This window comes from Dendropsophus ebraccatus, chromosome 2 (genome assembly GCF_027789765.1).
Source record: "Dendropsophus ebraccatus isolate aDenEbr1 chromosome 2, aDenEbr1.pat, whole genome shotgun sequence".
NCBI lineage: Eukaryota > Metazoa > Chordata > Amphibia > Anura > Hylidae > Dendropsophus > Dendropsophus ebraccatus.
This window is the reverse complement of record NC_091455.1, coordinates 213,028,919-213,048,803: the sequence shown is the minus strand read 5'-3', so window position 1 is coordinate 213,048,803 and position 19,885 is coordinate 213,028,919. Positions and strand designations below refer to the sequence as shown.

General features: G+C 42.6%; 1 protein-coding gene across 4 annotated transcripts; it reads left to right on the top strand.

Moving 5' to 3' along the window:
• The first annotated feature begins 9,813 nt into the window (after positions 1-9,813).
• LRRD1 (leucine rich repeats and death domain containing 1) lies at positions 9,814-18,614 on the top strand. 4 transcript variants are annotated; one of them, XM_069959438.1, is made up of 6 exons: positions 9,814-10,249; positions 11,321-12,886; positions 13,364-13,562; positions 14,539-14,700; positions 16,144-16,264; positions 18,424-18,614. In XM_069959438.1, the coding sequence occupies exons 2-6, from the start codon at positions 11,384-11,386 to the stop codon at positions 18,605-18,607; spliced, it is 2,169 nt and encodes a 722-aa protein (XP_069815539.1). In that variant the 5' UTR covers positions 9,814-10,249; positions 11,321-11,383; the 3' UTR covers positions 18,608-18,614. The 4 variants fall into 4 exon arrangements, with proteins under 4 accessions (XP_069815539.1, XP_069815540.1, XP_069815538.1 ...); XM_069959439.1 differs by lacking the exon at positions 9,814-10,249 and adding an exon at positions 11,102-11,188; XM_069959437.1 differs by lacking the exon at positions 9,814-10,249 and adding an exon at positions 11,109-11,206.
• The last annotated feature ends 1,271 nt before the right edge of the window (positions 18,615-19,885 follow it).

Sequence of the window (19,885 nt, the reverse complement as noted above, 5' to 3'; positions counted from 1 at the left end):
ATAATCGCTCACTTTACAGGACGAGACAAGTTTACACTGTATGCATCATCGCTCACTTTACAGGACAAGGCATGCATATACTGTATGTACAACCACTCAGTTTAAGGCAAGTATACACTGTATGCATCACTCTTCATTATGTACAGGAGCAAAGAGTCCAGTGATACACAGAAGTCCCTGCTTTTATACAATCTGCATATGCATCATGGCTCACTTTACAGAACAAGGCAAGTATACACTGTATGCATCATGGCTCACTTTACAGGACAAGGCAAGTATACACTGTATGCATCATGGCTCACTTTACAGGACAAGGCAAGTATACACGGTATGCATCATTGCTCACTTTACAGGACAAGGCAAGTATACACTGTATGCATCACTGCTCACTTTACAGGACCAGGCAATCTGCATATGCATCATGGCTCACTTTACAGGACAAGGCAAGTATACACAGTATGCATCATTGCTCACTTTACAGGACAAGGCGAATATACACTGTATGCATCATCACTCACTTAACAGGACAAGTATACACTGTATGCATCATCGCTCATTTTGTAGGACAAGGCAAGTATACACTGTATGCATTATCACTCACTTTACAGGACCAGGCAAGTATACACTGTATGCATCATCACTCACTTTATAGGACCAGGCAAGTATACACTGTATGCATCATCACTCACTTAACAGGACAAGTATACACTGTATGCACCATCACTCACTTTACAGGACAAGGCAAGTCTACACTGTATGCATCATCGCTCACTTTACAGGACGAGACAAGTTTACACTGTATGCATCATCGCTCACTTTACAGGACAAGGCATGCATATACTGTATGCACTACCGCTCAGTTTAAGGCAAGTATACACTGTATGCATCACTCCTCATTATGTACAGGAGCAAAGAGTCTAGCGATACACAGAAGTCCCTGCTTTTATACAATCTCAGGCTATGTTCACACTGCGTATATGTCCTGCCGCATATTTTCGCAGCCGGACATATACACGATAAACTCCGTCCGGAGATTTACACTACTTGCGGCCGGCTACGTACGGACCGCGACCTTACGCCTGTAGTCTACTTACGCTTCCCGAGTGCCCTACGTAGCGATCTGACAGCGGTCTTTTACTTGGAAATCTTCGCCTAGCCCCGAACACCCCACAGAACCTTTTGGAACGGCACAAAAAGCTGCAAAAATGAAGAAATCACCACTACGTACGGGACCGCATGTAACGCTACGGGCGTAAGTTACGGCATTTTCGTCCGCAAACAATGGTCTGGTTCATTTTTTTACGGCGCCGCGTACGATCCGGGCGTAAGTTCTTACATAGTGTAAACTGTGCAGCCGTACATCGTATACTTTCCATTGTACGCAAACTACGTAAGTCTCCGGCCGCTTATTTACGGAACGAGCTACAGCCAGAAACTTACGTAGTGTGAACATAGCCTAAAGGAACAGGGACACCTGTCTATCACTGGACTTCCTGCTCCTGTATGGTACTAAAGAGCAATGCATACACTGTATACACTGCTCCTCACTACACAGGGCAAGGCAAATACACTCACTTTTGGATTGGGGGCATTACCTCCTTTGCCCCAAGAGTTGGGAAACCATGCAGTACCAATGCTTTAATGCAAGATCCATGAATATATGAAATCTCTAGAAAAGCAATAAATCTCCTTATACCCAGTAATGCTCGTTCAGGAATATCCCCCCATTGTTCAGCTGCGTTACATGTGTCCTCAGTTCACTCTTCGAGGGATGTTCCTTTAAGCAGAGCGCACACTGAGGCTGAGAGCGGTGATGAGAGCCCAGGGGTGTGCAGGTTATGGAAAATGCAGATGAGTAAGCGGCGTCACCTTCATCTATAATGAGAAAGTATCCGAGTGTTTAGACAGCGCCATTTATCATGTGTGAAGACGGCGCAGGGCTTCAAAGAGCATTGTTCTCTCCAATCACTGTCAGATAAATATTTGCTAGCAGCGAGCTATGGACGGAGGAATGTGTCCTTTCATTTGCCCTGCATTAGCTTTCCTGGGCCGCCAAACAATCACTTAATATGTTTATCCTCCCCGGAGATGTGGAGTAAATGGGTTACGTCTTAGGATTCGCAATTGGACTGGTCCTCATGGAGTTTAGAGTTCTCCTCGACTTTGAGCTGCCAGTGATCAGCTCATTGATTGTCACAGCGCCATACATACAAGTGTGGCTGTGCTTGGTACTGCAGCTCAGTCCTGATCACTTGGCTTCAGTACCGGAGGAAGCGATATGCCTGTGCCCAAGCTTCTTCATACTGCTGAGAACCCATTGATGATAATGCTATAGAATAAGGCTGGCCTCCCACAATGTGGCTGCTACATGCAGATGAAACCGTGCCCATAGTGACCAATGTCACAGTTATACATGTTGGGGTGGTTTCAAAAGCAGATATATCAGCCGAGTATAGTTAAAGGGGTACTCCAGAAAATCTGCATAGCGGGGTCTACAGCACTGTACTCTGACCCAGGAAGTCTCCCCCACCTTTCAAATCATAGCAGATCACTTCAGACTGGGGCTTACATCAGGGGACAGGACTGTGGGGGGTAATCTCTCCATAGCTGTAACCTTTCTCTTCACCGACAAAAAATGCTGAATGTATATGCCCACATCTGCCTGGCTCAATCCTTCATGCTCCCTGCAGTCTCTGTCATCCCTTGTGTTTCCTATCCTCTCCATTCCTGCTATAATGTGTCTGCACTTACACTCAGCTATACACACTGCTGCTATAATCTGCCTGCACTTACACTCAGCTATACACACTGCTGCTATAATGAGCCTGCACTTACACTCAGCTATATACACTGCTGCTATAATGAGCCTGCACTTACACTCAGCTATATGCACTGCTGATATAATGTGCCTGCACTCACACTCAGCTATATATACTGTTGCCATTATGTGTCTGCACTTACACTCAGATGTACACACTGCTGTATGGAAAAGTTTCTGTCACTGTCTTCCTGCACAGCTCTGTTATTCTTACTTCCTGATTGGTCCATGTTGAACACACCCCTTCTCCATTGCTGTCATGTGACCACACAGCCCTCTGACAGCAGCCCTGCTTCTCTATTCTAGCCTGTTGTACTACGCTACTGCATTATGGGGATCTGCAGTGCTATCCTGTATCTACAACCTGCTGCGTTATCAGGGTTATACAGTTACCATACATTATACACCACATGCTGCTATACTGTACAGTAACTTATATATCACATATCCAGCTGCTGTGTTATCAGGGTTATACAGTTACTATACATTATATACCACATGCTGATTGCTATACTGTACAGTAACTTATATCTCACATATCCAGCTGCAGTGTTATCAGGGTTATACAGTTACTATACATTATACACCACATGCTGCTATACTGTACAGTAACTTATATATCACATATCCAGCTGCTGTGTTATCAGGGTTATACAGTTACTATACATTATATACCACATGCTGATTGCTATACTGTACAGTAACTTATATCTCACATATCCAGCTGCAGTGTTATCAGGGTTATACAGTTACTATACATTATATACCACATGCTGCTATACTGTACAGTAATTTATATATCACATATTCAGCTGCTGTGTTATCAGGGTTATACAGTTACTATACATTATATACCACATGCTGATTGCTATACTGCACAGTTACATATATCACATATCCAGCTGCTGCTGTGTTATCAGGGTTATAAAGTTACTATGCATTATACACCACATGCTGATTGCTATACTGTACAGTAACTTATATATCACATATCCAGCTGCTGTGTTATCAGGGCTATACAGTTACTATACATTATATACCACATGCTGATTGCTATACTGTACAGTAACTTATATATCACATATCCAGCTGCTGTGTTATCAGGGTTATACAGTTACTATACATTATACACCACATGCTGCTATACTGTACAGTAACTTATATATCACATATCCAGCTGCTGTGTTATCAGGGTTATACAGTTACTATACATTATACACCACATGCTGATTGCTATACTGTACAGTAACTTATAATATCACATATCCAGCTGCTGTGTTATCAGGGTTATACAGTTACTATACATTATATACCACATGCTGATTGCTATACTGTACAGTAACTTATATATCACATATCCAGCTGCTGTGTTATCAGGGTTATACAGTTACTATACATTATACACCACATGCTGCTATACTGTACAGTAACTTATATATCACATATCCAGCTGCTGTGTTATCAGGGTTATACAGTTACTATACATTATACACCACATGCTGATTGCTATACTGTACAGTAACTTATAATATCACATATCCAGCTGCTGTGTTATCAGGGTTATACAGTTACTATACATTATATACCACATGCTGATTGCTATACTGTACAGTAACTTATAATGTCACAGATTCTGCTGCTTCTCATTGTTTGTTTCATCTGTTTTACATGTTATTCAGAATGAAAGATTATTATATTTTCTGCATGTCAGTGATTTCTTATGGGAAAACTTGCCTTGGTATAAGAGTGGATTTGGATTACAAGCGCCATCCCGCAACGAATTATGCTCCTAATTCAAGGCATCACTGTATATATATAGATAGATAGATAGATAGATAGATAGCAGCTCGCTGTCTATTGCAGTAAATGGTCTCTGCACTGTCCTTAATTGACCAGATGGGTGTTACAGTGCATGTAATCTTATAACCACTCATGTATATCCCATATTCATCATACATCTTCTATAGATGCCTATTACACTCTTGTATACCTTCTTATTGAATAAGCAATCCCTGTTCCCGCAATTATGATGGATGTTAGTGAGTCGTGCTCGGACGGGCCTGGACCTTACAGTACGTTCTCTGACTATACACACAGCATGTACAGGGGGGCGGGTTTTCCTTTTTCGAATGTTGCTTTGAGAATAAAGATCTATTCAGCCAAAGGTGGCCGATCCCCCTGATGTAGTTATAATCAGTAGCTGGAGATTAACTTCTTCTCTGTATCTGTATATATAGAGACTGAGAGCGACTAATTCCCAGAACCTGATATGTATGTACATACTGCAAATGAAGGGAGGGCTCAGTACTATGTAAGTAGTGATTCTGGTTGTAAACGGCACAAACAGCTCTTGTACATGGAGATTCGGGCAAAATATTTGCTGAAGGCTATGGAGGCCTCTAACATGGAAAAAAGGAGTTTTATATAGGTAAATGGCAACCGTGAGTAAGAACAGGTACAATCGGCAATCCTGTCATATTTAGACCCTCCGATATATATCAGACTCCCCCCCCCTGTGGGTGCATCTGTGCCAGAAAGGGTATGCTCATACATTCAGGAGATATATATAATTTTTATTGTACAAAATATTATAGTAGTATTAATGTTACAACTTGTCCGGCGGAAATAAATCCCTCATACGGCTACGCTGACAGAGCAATAAGATAATTATGGCTCTAGGAAGGTGAGGAAGAAAAAAACTAAAGTGAAAAAGAAGGAAAGTAAAAGGTTAAAAGCATTGACCTGCACTTATCTGCTGACATCTAGTGGTCAGACATGGTAAAGTCACACTTCTTCTATAAACCATGGTAAAATCCAAGGAATTGGTTGTTTTTCTATAAATATAATTTCCATATAATTGTTACAAATTGTATATGTGAGTTTAATCGCTAAGAGAATAAGATGCAATAAATCCTCCTGTTATTGTCTCTAAACCTATACAAAGTATCAATAGACAGTATAACAAGGTCAGAGCTTTACTCTCAGAAAGACCCAGTGAGGGTTTGTTCTGTATTGGAAAGTGATTGCGGGTAACGCTGTGTATAAGGGGATACTCCAGGCGTCTAGGGGAATAAATGTTAAAGGTGGCATATATATCTATAGGGGGTTCAGAAGAACCATATACTCCAGGTTTTAAAGGGAACAATCAGCCCCATTGGACGGATTCGGTTCCCTGGTGCGGTCTATAAAGCTCCTGTGCAGCTCGTGGCACATACCGGCAGCAGCTGCAGCAGCAGCTTTATACCCCAGGACATGAAGAGATGGGCAGGTAGTCATCTGGGCGGCTCCCCGCCTGTGTCTAGTCACCACTCTCACCCAGCGCGGCGAGGATGAGTGACAGGCAGAAAGCAGTGACTAGACACAGGCGGGGAGCCACCCAGATGACTACCTGCCCATCTCTCCCTGCCACACGGGGGGATTAAACGTCATTGTTCCCTTTAAGAATCACACAGGCTATGGAGGGAAATTGTTTAAAATGACATTGTACTTGCGTAGAGCTTTTTGTCTCCATGGTAACAGACTACAAACCAACCCTGTGTAGCTTGATCCTGTGGACACACCTCCTTCTTTCCTATACTTTTTCCTAATATACTGTACATTCAATATGTTAAAGGAGAAGTCCGGCGAATTATAAAATCGGGAAGACAGCAGGGGCAGGGGAGAAATTGATCTCCGGGATCTCCGGAGCTGAAACTGTGGTGTCCCATCATGGGTGTTGTTGTATGTGCACACCAGTAAGTCGTACACTCAGATAAAAGTGGGAGATGAAGTACTTTGTTTTCCCCACTAGGTGTCACAACTGTCTTTGTGTTTTATGTGCACAGCTGAAGCAAAAGGGTTAATTGTTTATGTCATGTGCTGACCACTCACAGGTGCTCTTTCTATCTCTCTTATCCTCTTCTTCCTCTCTCTTACCCACACTCAGCCCCACAACTCACAGGAGGGTTTAGAATAGCCCCTGTAGGAGGAGTTAAACTGGTGGAGAAAGTGGGTTCAGTCTTAGTCTAGTTTTCAGTGAGAGAGGACACACAGCACAGTTCCGCCAGACAGGAAGTAATGTGACTGCAGGATCAGACTACGCAGGGTTGTTTGTAGTCTGTAACCATGGAAACACAGCTTTGTATATGAGCGGTAGACCATAAAACCGTAGATCTTTGTCAAGACTGCAAAGTTACTTCATAGAAGATTGTCGGCTGAAAAAGACCACTGGGTCCATCTAGTCTGCCTTTTTAGTATTTTCTTTCTTAAAATACTTAAAGAGCAGACTAGATGGACCCAGTGGTCTTTTTCTGCCGACAATCTTCTATGTTTCTATATTAATAGAAAAATTACGTTGTGTGAACATAGCCTAAAAGCGATTTCCAACAACGGCTGTGATTAATTGAAATTTTATGTTACGCTGTAGTCAATGGAATCCCAGCCGGAGTGTATACACATAGTATACTCTCCGGCCGAGATTCCTAGCAGCTGCACAAAAAACTAAAAAACGGCCACATAACACTGACAGCTCACACAATGGAGAGTGCGGCTCCAGCTGGACTTTCTATTGTGTGCTACAGTGAATTGGGACGTGGACACATACAGGTGGTCCCGCATCCAAATTCAGCAAAAATGAAGTTCACAGTGCCGGCCAGGATGATCTTCACTGACACCAGCTGTTCTGTGACACGGCCGGGGTCACAGAACGTCCGGTGTCATACAGCGTGTGAACCTGGCCCAAAAAAGTTATTTGTATAGGTTGCAGAAATATAGACACCTTTTGGTTATAAATCTAACTGTGTGCTGTATACGTGTGTATATCTCGCCCCTCTTGACCTGACATAGGCCCGCCTCATAGCGAAGCTTCTGCTAGTGTCTGGAGACAAGGACGTACTATGGATATGGGCTATAAGATGTGTCTGCTGTACCTTACTGATCATATTATATTACTGATCTCCAGGATTGGAGCTGTATTATTGGCTGCTATAATTTCTTTTACCAGGGGGCGGTGCTGTTGTGCTTTATATAGTATATAGCTTACTGGTATACACTAATGCAGTGATCTTCAGCCTCTCCTGCTGCTGTATATACACTGGCTGTACCTGTATAGTACATAGTCACAGAATGCATAGACTATTTTGCATTTCAGCTTTTCCTTAAAGGGGTACTCTAACTTGTATTTTTGGTTTAGTATACTTTGTTATGTTTTGCACCAGGCTGCATACATGCTTAGAATACGAATGCAACTCGGAATATCCCTTTAAGGAAAACCTGAGATGCTAAAAATTAGATGCATTCCGTCACTATGTACAATGTATACACAACAGGCTGGAGCTCACTGCATTGTTGTAGAACAGAAACTCGGAACACCCCTTTAAAGAGACGGTAACCCTTCTGAGTGTCAGCTATTGTTTCCTCTTATCTTCTATCTCATAGGTGAATGATCACCAGAAATATTAACCCCTTAACGAGCCGTAACGTTTATTCTCAGTCAGGGGCCATTAATGTGATATCGAGAAGAATGACACTCGGCCACTAATAGCCGACGCAGGGTGATCACCATGTTGGCTATTTAACCATTTAGATGCTGTGGCAAAAACCAACAGCGCCATTTAAATGGCATTAGGGGATGTGGTTGGTGGCGTAGAGGTGGTGGACGGATAAACTTCCATGTTTCTTAATCAAAACAAAGATAACGAAAACGTACAATGTGAACACAGCCTTAGGGGCATAATTATAATTCTTTGTGTTCTGTCATTCTGGCGTATTTTATGTTTTTGCAGGATGTTATAATTTTTACACATCATATATGTAGCATATTGCGCTATTTTTAAACAGTTTACATCAGCTGTGCCATTTTTGATTATTTTTTCTCTGAAGGCAGGTGGTTTAAGTTAGCTACTTTGTTTTGACAAATTTCTCATGTGCAAAAAAAAAAAAAAAACCATTGTGCATCAGTGCTCCAGCCAGACCTTGGTGTAGTTATTTAACCAAAGAAATTGCTTAGACCGTGTTCACACTATGTTTTTTTCATCCATTTTTGCAAAAAAAACTGATGAAAAAACAGATGCATTTTTGTGCATCCATTTTGATCCATTTTTGCATTGACTTCCATTATAAAAAAAAAAAAAAAAAAGAAGATCAAAAGGCATCTTTTTTTTTTTCTTAACATACACAAAAATGTATTTTGATCCGTTTTTCTTATAATGGAAGTCAATGGAAAAACGGATCCAAACATATGCTCACAAATGAATCAGTTTTTTCAGCTGTTTTTTGCAATAACGGATAAAAAAAATGGATGAAAAAAAAACCTAGTGTGAACCCAGCCTAATATAAAATTGGACAAAAAATGTGCAGATTCATTAAGACCTGCGCGGCTAGTGATACATTGTGAGCAATGTCTGTGAGTGTTTGTGCAGCAAGTAAAAAGTACCCAAGGCCTAAAAAAATGCACAAATGCTAAATAGGCCCCTTAGAACAGGGCTACAGCGGTCCACCGGGAGTCGGGGAAAGTCGGGTAAGTATTGTTATAGCCGCCATATTGGTTGTCGGTCAGATTTTTAGAGGATGGATAAAACTGATTATATTGGCGACAATTCCAGGATTTGCATTTATTGTGGATTTATTTATATGTTATTGATAGGAAGTATTGGGATCAGCAGTGAGATGTGTATATATCAGTCCTGTGTTCCCAGGATATAAAGGGTCTCTGTAGAATCTCTATGGCAGGAAGGCATTGTGCACTGTAGACCCTTGCAGGGAGGGTTGCTAGGGGAAGGCTTGGAATGAATGTGTTTACTGGCTGCTGATCCCCGGTCACATACACAATCCTCAGGGCTACTCCAGGGGCCGCCATGCCAGGGTTTAATGTTGGCAGCTGACAAACTGGTATTGTAAGTTCTATGGGAATGAATGGTCTGGGATGGGCGATAATACAAGTTATTACCTGCTGACCGCAGTCCGTGCAAACAGATCAACATAGCTGATTGTGGCGGTGAGTGTTTATGTACAGCTCTCCATAGTGATCATCTGCTTGTGTCTCCAGGCACTTCAGTGTATGAGATCCTGTGCCGTATGAGATCCTGTGCCATATGAGATCCTGTGCTGTAGGAGAGATCCTGTGCTGTAGGAGAGATCCTGTGCCGTATGAGAGATCCTGTGCCGTATGAGATCCTGTGCTCTATGAGAGATCGTGTGCTCTATGAGAGATCGTGTGCTCTATGAGAGATCCTGTGCTCTATGAGATCCTGTGCTCTATGAGAGACCCTGTGCTGTATGAGAGGCCCTGTGCTCTATGAGAGATCCTGTGCTCTATGAGAGATCCTGTGCTCTATGAGAGATCCTGTGCTCTATGAGATCCTGTGCTCTATGAGATCCTGTGCTCTATGAGATCCTGTGCTGGAGCGACCACTATACAGCATGGTTCTGGAATTGTCCTACTAAACTATCCCGGTAAGTGCCAATTCTGTCATTACAGTAACTACAGGCATTGTTACCTGGGGTCATACACTTTCTGCTTAGTAAATGTCCCATACAAATAGTGATAACTAGAGATGAGCGAACCTGGAGCATGCTCGAGTCGATCCGAGCCAAACTTTCGGCATTTGATTAGCGGCGGCTGCTGAAGTTGGATAAAGCCCTAAGGCTATGTGGATATCATGGATATAGTCATTGTCTGTATCCATGTTTTCCAGACAACCTTAGAGCTTTATCCAAGTTCAGCAGCCACCGCTAATCAAATACTGAACGTTCGGGTTCGGGTCGACTCGAACCCGAACCCGGTTCGCTCATCTCTAGTGATAACCAATAATCAAACGACATGAGAAGATTAGCTATACCACCTGTTTTAGATTATTATTTTTTGTGCCTGTAAAAAATTAAAAATTTTAAAGTAAACATTTAAGAAATTGGCCTTCAGTGTGATGATCTCCCCTCCCCTTTGTGACGCAACTCCATTGATTCTAACGGCGCCGCGTCATAGAGGGAAGGGGCTTTTGTCATACTGGGGGCCGGCGAGCCAGCCCCCAGTGCTTCATGCTGGGCCGGTGCTCGGGAAAAGACCAACGCCGTGTGAGGGAACCAGGCGGCGGTTCAAAAAAAAGGGATTGCGGCACTCAAAGTACTAGTGTCATTTGTAAAAACTTTGTCAAAAGTTTAGTTTGCATCGGTTTTCAGTCCAGAGACCTGCTGCAATCATTAGTTATGATCACTCCCCTCACTCCCCGGCTGCCTACTCTATTACAAGAGACTGACTCCATAGACTTATAATGAAGCCAATTTCCTGTAATCAGTTAGTTGGGCACATGCCAGGGAGTGAAGCAGTTGGCCTTGTGCTTCATCCAGTTATAACTGTCGATCACGGCAGGTCTCAGGACTAAGACCCAGTACAATGTAAACTTTTGAAAAACTGTAAGACTATTTATAATTGTTTCAGTTACAGTGGTGGTATCTACATCTTTATATCTAAGGTTACCAGTTTATTGTACTATTAAAAAAGATCTCAATATTTGTTATAATTTACAGGTCATAGACAAGAAGACGTTAGTCCCATGACTGTCTTGATGTGGTAAATTCCAGTTATCCACCATGTTATCTGAAGGTCTCACAGTCTTCAACCTGAATGGGAAGCAGTTGACCGAGATACCGGAAGACGTCCTCAGATCTCCAGACATAAAGTGTTTACAACTCAACAACAACGCAATCAAGGAGCTGCCACCAGATCTACAATGTCTTCTCAAACTAGAGATATTGTCCATGGATAGAAACATGCTAAAGTGTCTACCTCCAGATATAGGTCATCTATCTCAACTCCAAGCCTTAAACCTAAGCCATAACCTTATACCAAGCCTTCCAGATGACATCTCACGCTTCCAACACATCAGACAGCTCTTTGTGTCCCATAATCAACTGACACAATTACCTTCATGTATTGGAAGTCTGACAACCCTACAGATCCTGGGGCTGAGCGGAAACCACCTGAAGTCGTTGCCAGAGTCAATGGCCAACCTCAAGAACCTTCACGTGCTCAACCTAGACCACAATCAGATGTCGACGCTACCCAAATGCATCTTCAGGCTCCCACAACTAGTAAAGTTCTCCCTTTGCGGTAACCAGATCAAGAATCTTCCAAAAGAAATTGGGGACCTGAAGAACCTCCGAGAACTCTCGCTAAGTAAGAATCAGATCGCATTCTTGCCAATACAGCTATATAACTTGACCAATCTGGAAGAACTGATCATTGATGACAACCGGCTAACTGGATTATCAGATAAGATTGAGCGGCTGCAACAACTCAAAGTTCTTTCCATCGCCAATAACTTATTTCAGGTTATCAACCAAAAGCTGTGCGGCTGCCAATGTATAAAGACTTTAACCCTGACCGGCAACCAATTGTGTTCCCTTCCTGAAAAGATCCATAAGCTAACCAACTTGACAGAGCTTCATGTTGGCCAAAACGCATTGGAGGTCCTACCTGAGCAACTGGGGCACCTGAAGTACCTATCGGTAATGGCTTGTGCGGACAACCACCTACTTTACCTTCCAATTGAACTGAACAACTGTTCACAAATAACCACATTGGACTTGAGAGGTAACCAACTGACTGAATTCCCCCAAGCTTTGTCCTCCATGGTGGATTTGCTACATTTAAACCTCAATCATAATGGAATTCAAGAAATTCCGCAAAGTATCATTTACAACTCGAAGCTACAAGTCTTCGAGATCAGTGGAAATAAGTTACAGGAGTTCTCCAGTTACATCTGTTCGCTTCACCAGCTCATTTACTTGGATCTTAGCAAGAACGAGATTCAAGGTGTCCCACCGAATGTGTCCGACATGAAGTCCTTATGTGATCTTCTCCTTCACTGTAATAAGATGACGTGTTTTCCTCTTGAATTGTGTGGCTTACAAAGTCTTCAGAGACTCAACCTGTCGGGGAATCAGATTCAGTCTGTACCTGTGCAGGTCCGTCAGCTGGAGGCACTAAAGGAGCTTGACCTTTCCAATAATAACTTCAAGGTTTTCCCAAAGGAAGTGTGCCGTGTCTTATCTCTGGAAACTCTACACATCAGGCATGACAGTGGCATGAAGGTAAAATTTAGTTGTATTCTAGTCAGACTAAACAAAACTCCATTAACTTGTATTAGAGATAAGAGAATTTTCATTAAGTTTGGGTTCGCGAAACCCCTAACATTCGACATTTGACTCCCAGTGGCTGGTGAAGATGGAAGCTCTAATCCCTTTAACCCCTTTAATTGGCCCTTGTGAAAGGACGCTTGGATGCCTAGTCTGTTATACAACTTTTTAGTCCATTAATAGGAAACTCTAAATATTATTTGAATGATGTTCAATGATTGGTTGGGCCATGAATTTTTTTAAGGTCATCATTGCAATCAACTATAAATGTAAAAATATCACCACACTGGCCTTGTGGTTAGAAAAACTTTTTTTAAGAATCTAATTTTTGATTTCAGCTCTTAAGCCACCAAAGTTGTGAATTCAGCTCTGAACACCAGGAAACAGAGTTCAGAATAACTAATATTCCTTTATTACTCTGCTTTTCTTTAGATTTTAGACCTTCCCGAAGAATTATGCTTAATGAACAATCTCAAGAACCTGGATATTTCTCACAACGCCATAAGAACCATTCCAGAAAGCATCGGAGTAATGAAAAATCTGATCAATATTACAGCTTCAAATAATCAGCTCTCCTGTCTTCCTGAATCTGTTTCAGCCATTGAGGGACTCCAGCACATCAGCCTGAATGGTATGACTGGGTCCTGGCCAAATTGTGATATATATGGCCATCATTAGTCGGGTTGTGGGTAGCTTTGAGTGGATTTGGATTTGTCGACCTGGACGCTTGGCATTTGACTTCCGGTGGCTGAAGAAACTTAGGCCATAGGCTGTATCCATGTTTTCCTGGCAGACCTAGGTTGGCATCCAACTTCTCCAGCTGCTGGGAGTCAAATACTAAGCGTTCAGGTCAAAGTCAAACGGTTTGGCAAACCCACTCAACACTAGTTGTGACTTTAATTAATTTTCAGATATCCTAATCAGTAGAACACATTGGAAATCTATGGTTTTCAATGCTCATATTTGCTAATTTGAGTCGGGGGTCACAGATATCTTGGAGATAAGAAAGAGTGCTGTCTAATTATATCTAAATCCATAGGCATCACTATTTAGTTGCCCCCTCTTTGCATATATACCAGCCCTCCTTCCTCTTCTGAGAAGACTTTCTACATGATTCTGATGGTGGCTGTGGGAATGTTTGCCCATTCATCCAGGACAGTATTCGTCAGCATGAGCTGGAGGTCAATCAGACTCACCCAACCATGTCTTTATGGACATAGCCGGAAGACCATCTCCAATGGGAAATAATATCCAACCTTCATAATAAATGTTAGGACTCTACACTGAGTTGCATTACAAGTGCAGAATTACCTAAGTTTAAATGTATAATCTTCCAGCGGAAAAAGTTGTAAGACAGAAGAATTTAGACATGACTGGAATTACTGCATTTATGGCAAGTCAACCATGATCTTTATCTCATAGGAAGACACTAAGAACAAGTGTAAGTTGCAGTAAAATATCTCCCGACTAAAGCAGTGGAGAGCAGGATTTAGACCATACATAGCCTATATATACCATATAAGTATTTGCTTCTATTCTGTTTCATCTTCATATTTTCCATAAGAATTCATTCTCCAATTTTGCAAATTCTCTCTAAACCTATGTAGGCAACAAGCTGACATCATTACCCGGCGACATCCACCGTCTAAAGAACCTGAAGGAGATCAGTCTGGATGACAATCCTATGACCAAACCTCCTCGTCTTGTGTGCGAAGGGAAAGCAGTGTATCCCATTGGGCGTTATTTACAGGCGGCTGACCTGCTGGAAGGTGCAGTATGTTACTGAGGGACTCTGAAATAGTCCGAAACTGTTCAAACCATGACCGATCAGGATAATGAGCCTGGAGATGACCGAGAGAGAATGTATTCAGCTTGGACTTCTCCCAAATTATTTTCCTAATTGGTCACAATATATACAGTAAACACCACCTAACTGGTCTCTAGGACATATCAAAAATTCTTCCTAATGACAGCGACCATTTAAAAGGAATCTGTTACTAGGTTTATGCCGTCTTAAATGAGTCTAACATAAACTAGTGACAGAAATGCTTAATAGATCGGTGTAATACTACTATCTTTTTGATCAGCTATTCTCCTAATACGCAGGAGAATAGGGTTCTTGCCACACCCCTCTCCCGCCCTCTAGCTGCTGATTGACAGTTGAATGACTATAACCAGCATGGGCAGATAACTGCCAATTAGCAGCTGGTGTGCGGAATTTTCTGCTTCTCATGAATATCCAGGACTACTGAGCTCATGCACATAATGGAGAGGACTACTTATTGTCCATGTTAGTCAGGAGGAGATCTCTGGATCAGCTGCACAGAACAATGTAAGTGATACATCATTCTGTTCAGCTTCTCTGTCACTAGTTTATACTACCCTGAGATAGGACAACATAATCCTACTGACAGAGTCTCTTTAAAGGATCTGGTCTGGGGTCTCAATTGATTTGGGGATTTTGCTTCTGAGGGATTCTGTCTGCACAGTATATTGAGCACACATGGTATATATCTTTGGGGCAACAGAATATGTCTGGAATGGAATAAACCGATTAATTTTCAGACCATAGAGTTTTATTTTATATGACCCGGCCAACAAGTGCAAGTGTGGCATCACATTAGCAATCACATGGAGCCGGTATATGATGTAGCATTTAACATATTGCTATGGGGACCAGCCACCGACTTACGACCCTGCATGGGAGCCAAAATGGCTGACAATTTCTACTCTTGGGTAACCACTTCCTCTCTTAGGACAGTAAATGTCTAGACTGCAAATGGCCAAGCATACAACATTTTTTGATACTTTGTGCTCAGATTATTGATGAATAATTACAGCTATAAATAAAAGAACCAGTGATATCATGGCTGGTGATGCTAATGTAAGATGTGATCACATGTTTGTATCAGAGATGAGCCAAAAGATCAGGTTTGCACTGGAATTTAAAATGACGATAGTTCGGGTGTGAACCCAAACTTTTGTCAGGTTTCCTCATTTATAGTTTGCATCAAATTCAGTTTTCCACAAGTTTTTTTTTTTTTTTTTTTTTTTTTAAAGGTGTGTTCACACATACAGGATCCGCAGCAGATTTGGTGTTGTGTTCAGTTATTTAGTCGAATCCTGTACATGTGAAGCTACCCTATAAAGGTATTTTGTCACCCTATTTGTATTCTTCATTTCTTCACTAGTTCTATAATTATCTATTCTAGACAGGATCATGCAGAAAATCTTCAGATTAGTCTCTCGTAAGGTATTCATGGAAGATTTTACGTTTTTCTGCAAGAAACTTCATGTTAATGATGAAGATGTCAAAGCCATAGTGAAGAATCGGTAAGAAAGGAAATTGCTTTGAAATCACTAAGATTCTGAATTCAGTCTCATTTATTATTTCAGCGCACAAAATGACAGTAACACTAATCACTGTACTGCCCTGCACCATCGGGGATGTGCTAGTTTATTTAGTATCCAAGTCCACCACAGATGGGACTGATTATGGGAGCTATATTAGCACTACTAGCGCATCATCAGACCCCAGTCTACTGGTTTGATGATGCGCCAGTGGGTGTGTCACAGCTGCACAACTTTGTATACTATACTAACTACTATAATACTGCTCCTATATACAGGAATATAACTACTATAATACTGCTCCTATATACAGGGATATAACTACTATAATACGAACTGGAGAGAATGGAATGGCTGCACATCCCATCTATGGCTGATACTAATGCCTCTAGGCCTATATTAAAAATCAACACCAGAGTGTCTGTATATGAATTGATCAAGCCATATTGCCCCGTGTACCACCGCGCAGGTCCTCTGGTCCACACGGGTCCCTACGCTAACTCCACACCGTGTCGGTCAGCGACCGCCAACCCCGCAAAGCGTGCACATGCAGGGAAGGGAGGCCATGGAACGGCCCTGCAACCCCAATGTCACAGGACCAGACCCAAAAAGCCCCACCAAAACCCAGCCAGCACCACCGGCGGGGAAGGCTGCCCCCAAACGACACAAGTATGGATATGGTATATGGTATGGTTTGGGGGCGACCTTCTCCGCCGGCGGTGCTGGCCGGGTTCTGGTGTGGTGTTTTTGGGTCTGGTCCTGTGGCATGGGGGTCGCAGGGCCGTCCCATGGCCCCCGTTCCCTGACTGTGCGTGCCTGGTTGGTAGCCACTGACTGGCACGGTGTGGACTTAGTGTAGGGACCCATGTGTATCAGATACCGGCACGAGGTACATGGGGCAGTGTGGCTTGATCAATTCATACACAAAATTCTGATGTGTTTTTTATTTAGCCTAGGGGCACTAGTATCAGCCATAGGTGTGAGGTGCAGCACTCTGTTTCTTCCCTGAACCGCATAACTACTATAATACTGCTCCCTATATACAAGAATATAACTACTATAATGACAAGGAGAGAAAGTCCAGCACTCACCAGTTGATGTCTTCAGAAGTTTATTACGTGGAAACCATAGCAGGGAGGGGAAGGTGGATCAATGGAGGTGCAGGCGCATCACCTGGGATAGCTATTTCGGGACTCCTCCCTTCGTCTAGCCAGGCCTGGAGCGCTCCCGCACCTCCTCCATCTTCTCCCCTCCCTGTGATGATTCATGTAATAAACTACTGAAGACTACTACTACCCGGTGAGTGCTTCGGATTTTTTGCTTCTTCCTGCTTGTGCCACTTTACTACTGTGCTTTCTGCCGTTGCACCCCGGATCTAGTCTGACACACTGATTGTGTATGTCTATCCATAGACATCTCGCCTGCATCCACTAGTCCAGGGGCGTAACTAGAAATGGCTGGGCCCCATAGCAAACTTTTGATTGCCCCCCCCCCCCCCCCGACTGACCACTAAACGGTCAAGTGAAGTCATAACTACATAACTGCTAGCTCTGGTCAATAGTGCTTGCAGTTAAAGGGACATTTGCAAAACCCAGGAGACCAGCAGGGCCACCCGGTGCTGCAAATGATGACGGCTAAGGGGGCCCAGTGTATTGCAGGAGCAGGCCATGGGGCCCCCTGATGCGGCAGGCCCCATAGCAGCCGCTATGGCTGCTATAGTGGTAGTTACGCCCCTGCACTAGCCCTATACACCGATAGTGCGGGCACTATTCTCTTGTGTTTCATTCATAACTACTATAATACTGCTCCTATATACAGGGATATACTACTATAATACTGCTCCTATATACAGGGATATAACTACTATAATACTGCTCCTATATACAGGGATATAACTACTATAATACTGCTCCTATATACAGGATCATAACTACTATAATACTGCTCCTATATACAAGAATATACAGTAATTATTATAATATTGTTCACTATAAAGGAGGATACAGATCTGAATGAGATGCCTGATCCCTGGAGAAGGGACATTTGTGAATTTTGTGATAGTAGGTGATGACAATGCGAATTAGGACAGTATCACCCTGTATAATGTCACATAATAATACCATGTGTAATGTCTCTGTCAGATCTCTACAGTTTCCAGAGAAAATCCTGCAAGTGTTAAACCTTTGGAGAACACACAGACAGGCTGATATGAGCCCCGCCGCCATCACTGAGCAGCTGATTCGAGTACTGGTGATGGCAGATCTGCATGAAGTTGCCCTAAAAGCCAAAATGTTAAAGCTCTCAGCAAAAGCAATAAAAATCTGATTTATCATCATAGTGTTGGATAATCTGTACAGAAACATTTGGCATTTTGCGTATCTATCTATCTATCTATCTATCTATCTATCTATCTATCTATCTCCTATCTATCTATCTATCTATCTATCTATCTATCTATCTATCTATCTATCTCCTATCTATCTATCTATCTATCTATCTATCTATCTATCTATCTATCTATCTATCTCCTATCTCAATAGCAAGAGATGACCAGCGGCACACCAGTTACGTGGAATCAAACGTGAAGATTTATTGTGGATCAAAACATCTCAACAGGTGCAACACAGTCTAGCACGACGTTTCGGCGGGGATCCGCCATTTTCAAGTGCAAAGTAGTGAACTCAGTGCTCATTTAAATATACACACACATGATTATGAAAACACACGTGATTGGTGGACATGATCTGTCAATCTCCGTAATACTATGTATCTCAAATAATCGCACCAGTAAGCACTTTCCAATGATTAACTATCACTTTGGACCAATTGGTCCCTTACAGAGATTGACAGATCATGTCCACCAATCACGTGTGTTTTCATAATCATGTGTGTGTATATTTAAATGAGCACTGAGTTCACTACTTTGCACTTGAAAATGGCGGATCCCCGCCGAAACGTCGTGCTAGACTGTGTTGCACCTGTTGAGATGTTTTGATCCACAATAAATCTTCACGTTTTATTCCACGTAACTGGTGTGCCGCTGGTCATCTCTTGCTATTTGGATTAAGGTTCGTGGTCTGAACCAAGCCAGCTGGCACCTAAATCGCTGCAACCTGTAGTGCCACTCGCCTTCACTATATCTATCTATCTATCTACAAACACAACAATCACTGAACTCAGCAAGAACAGTGAAAAATTCCAATCGAGTACTCATTTACGAGTCTCCATTGATTGTCCCATACAAAATTTGAATATGCAAAAAAGGGGTCCGTGGAGCCTCAGTTACGAGTCTCAAAACAAGGGAATAGCCAGATATCCCTCTCTCCAGAGAAGGAAGCCCATTGCCAAGGGGTGCCTCCTAGTGGGGAGAGCACCAAACCACCCTGATACGTAGTCCCTCAGGTCCTCACTCTGTTACGAGCTTTAGGACCTAAATAGGGAAACACCAGGGTGGCCCCTGTAAGTCAAAGTCTAACTCTGTGGCGAGTATAACGACATAAGACAAGGGTTACCAAGGCTAGGCATCCATTCACAGACTGCAGTTTCGGGGTATTTGCCCCTCATCAGTGTGGAGCAGGATTCTGGCTACTGGGGCAATGATAA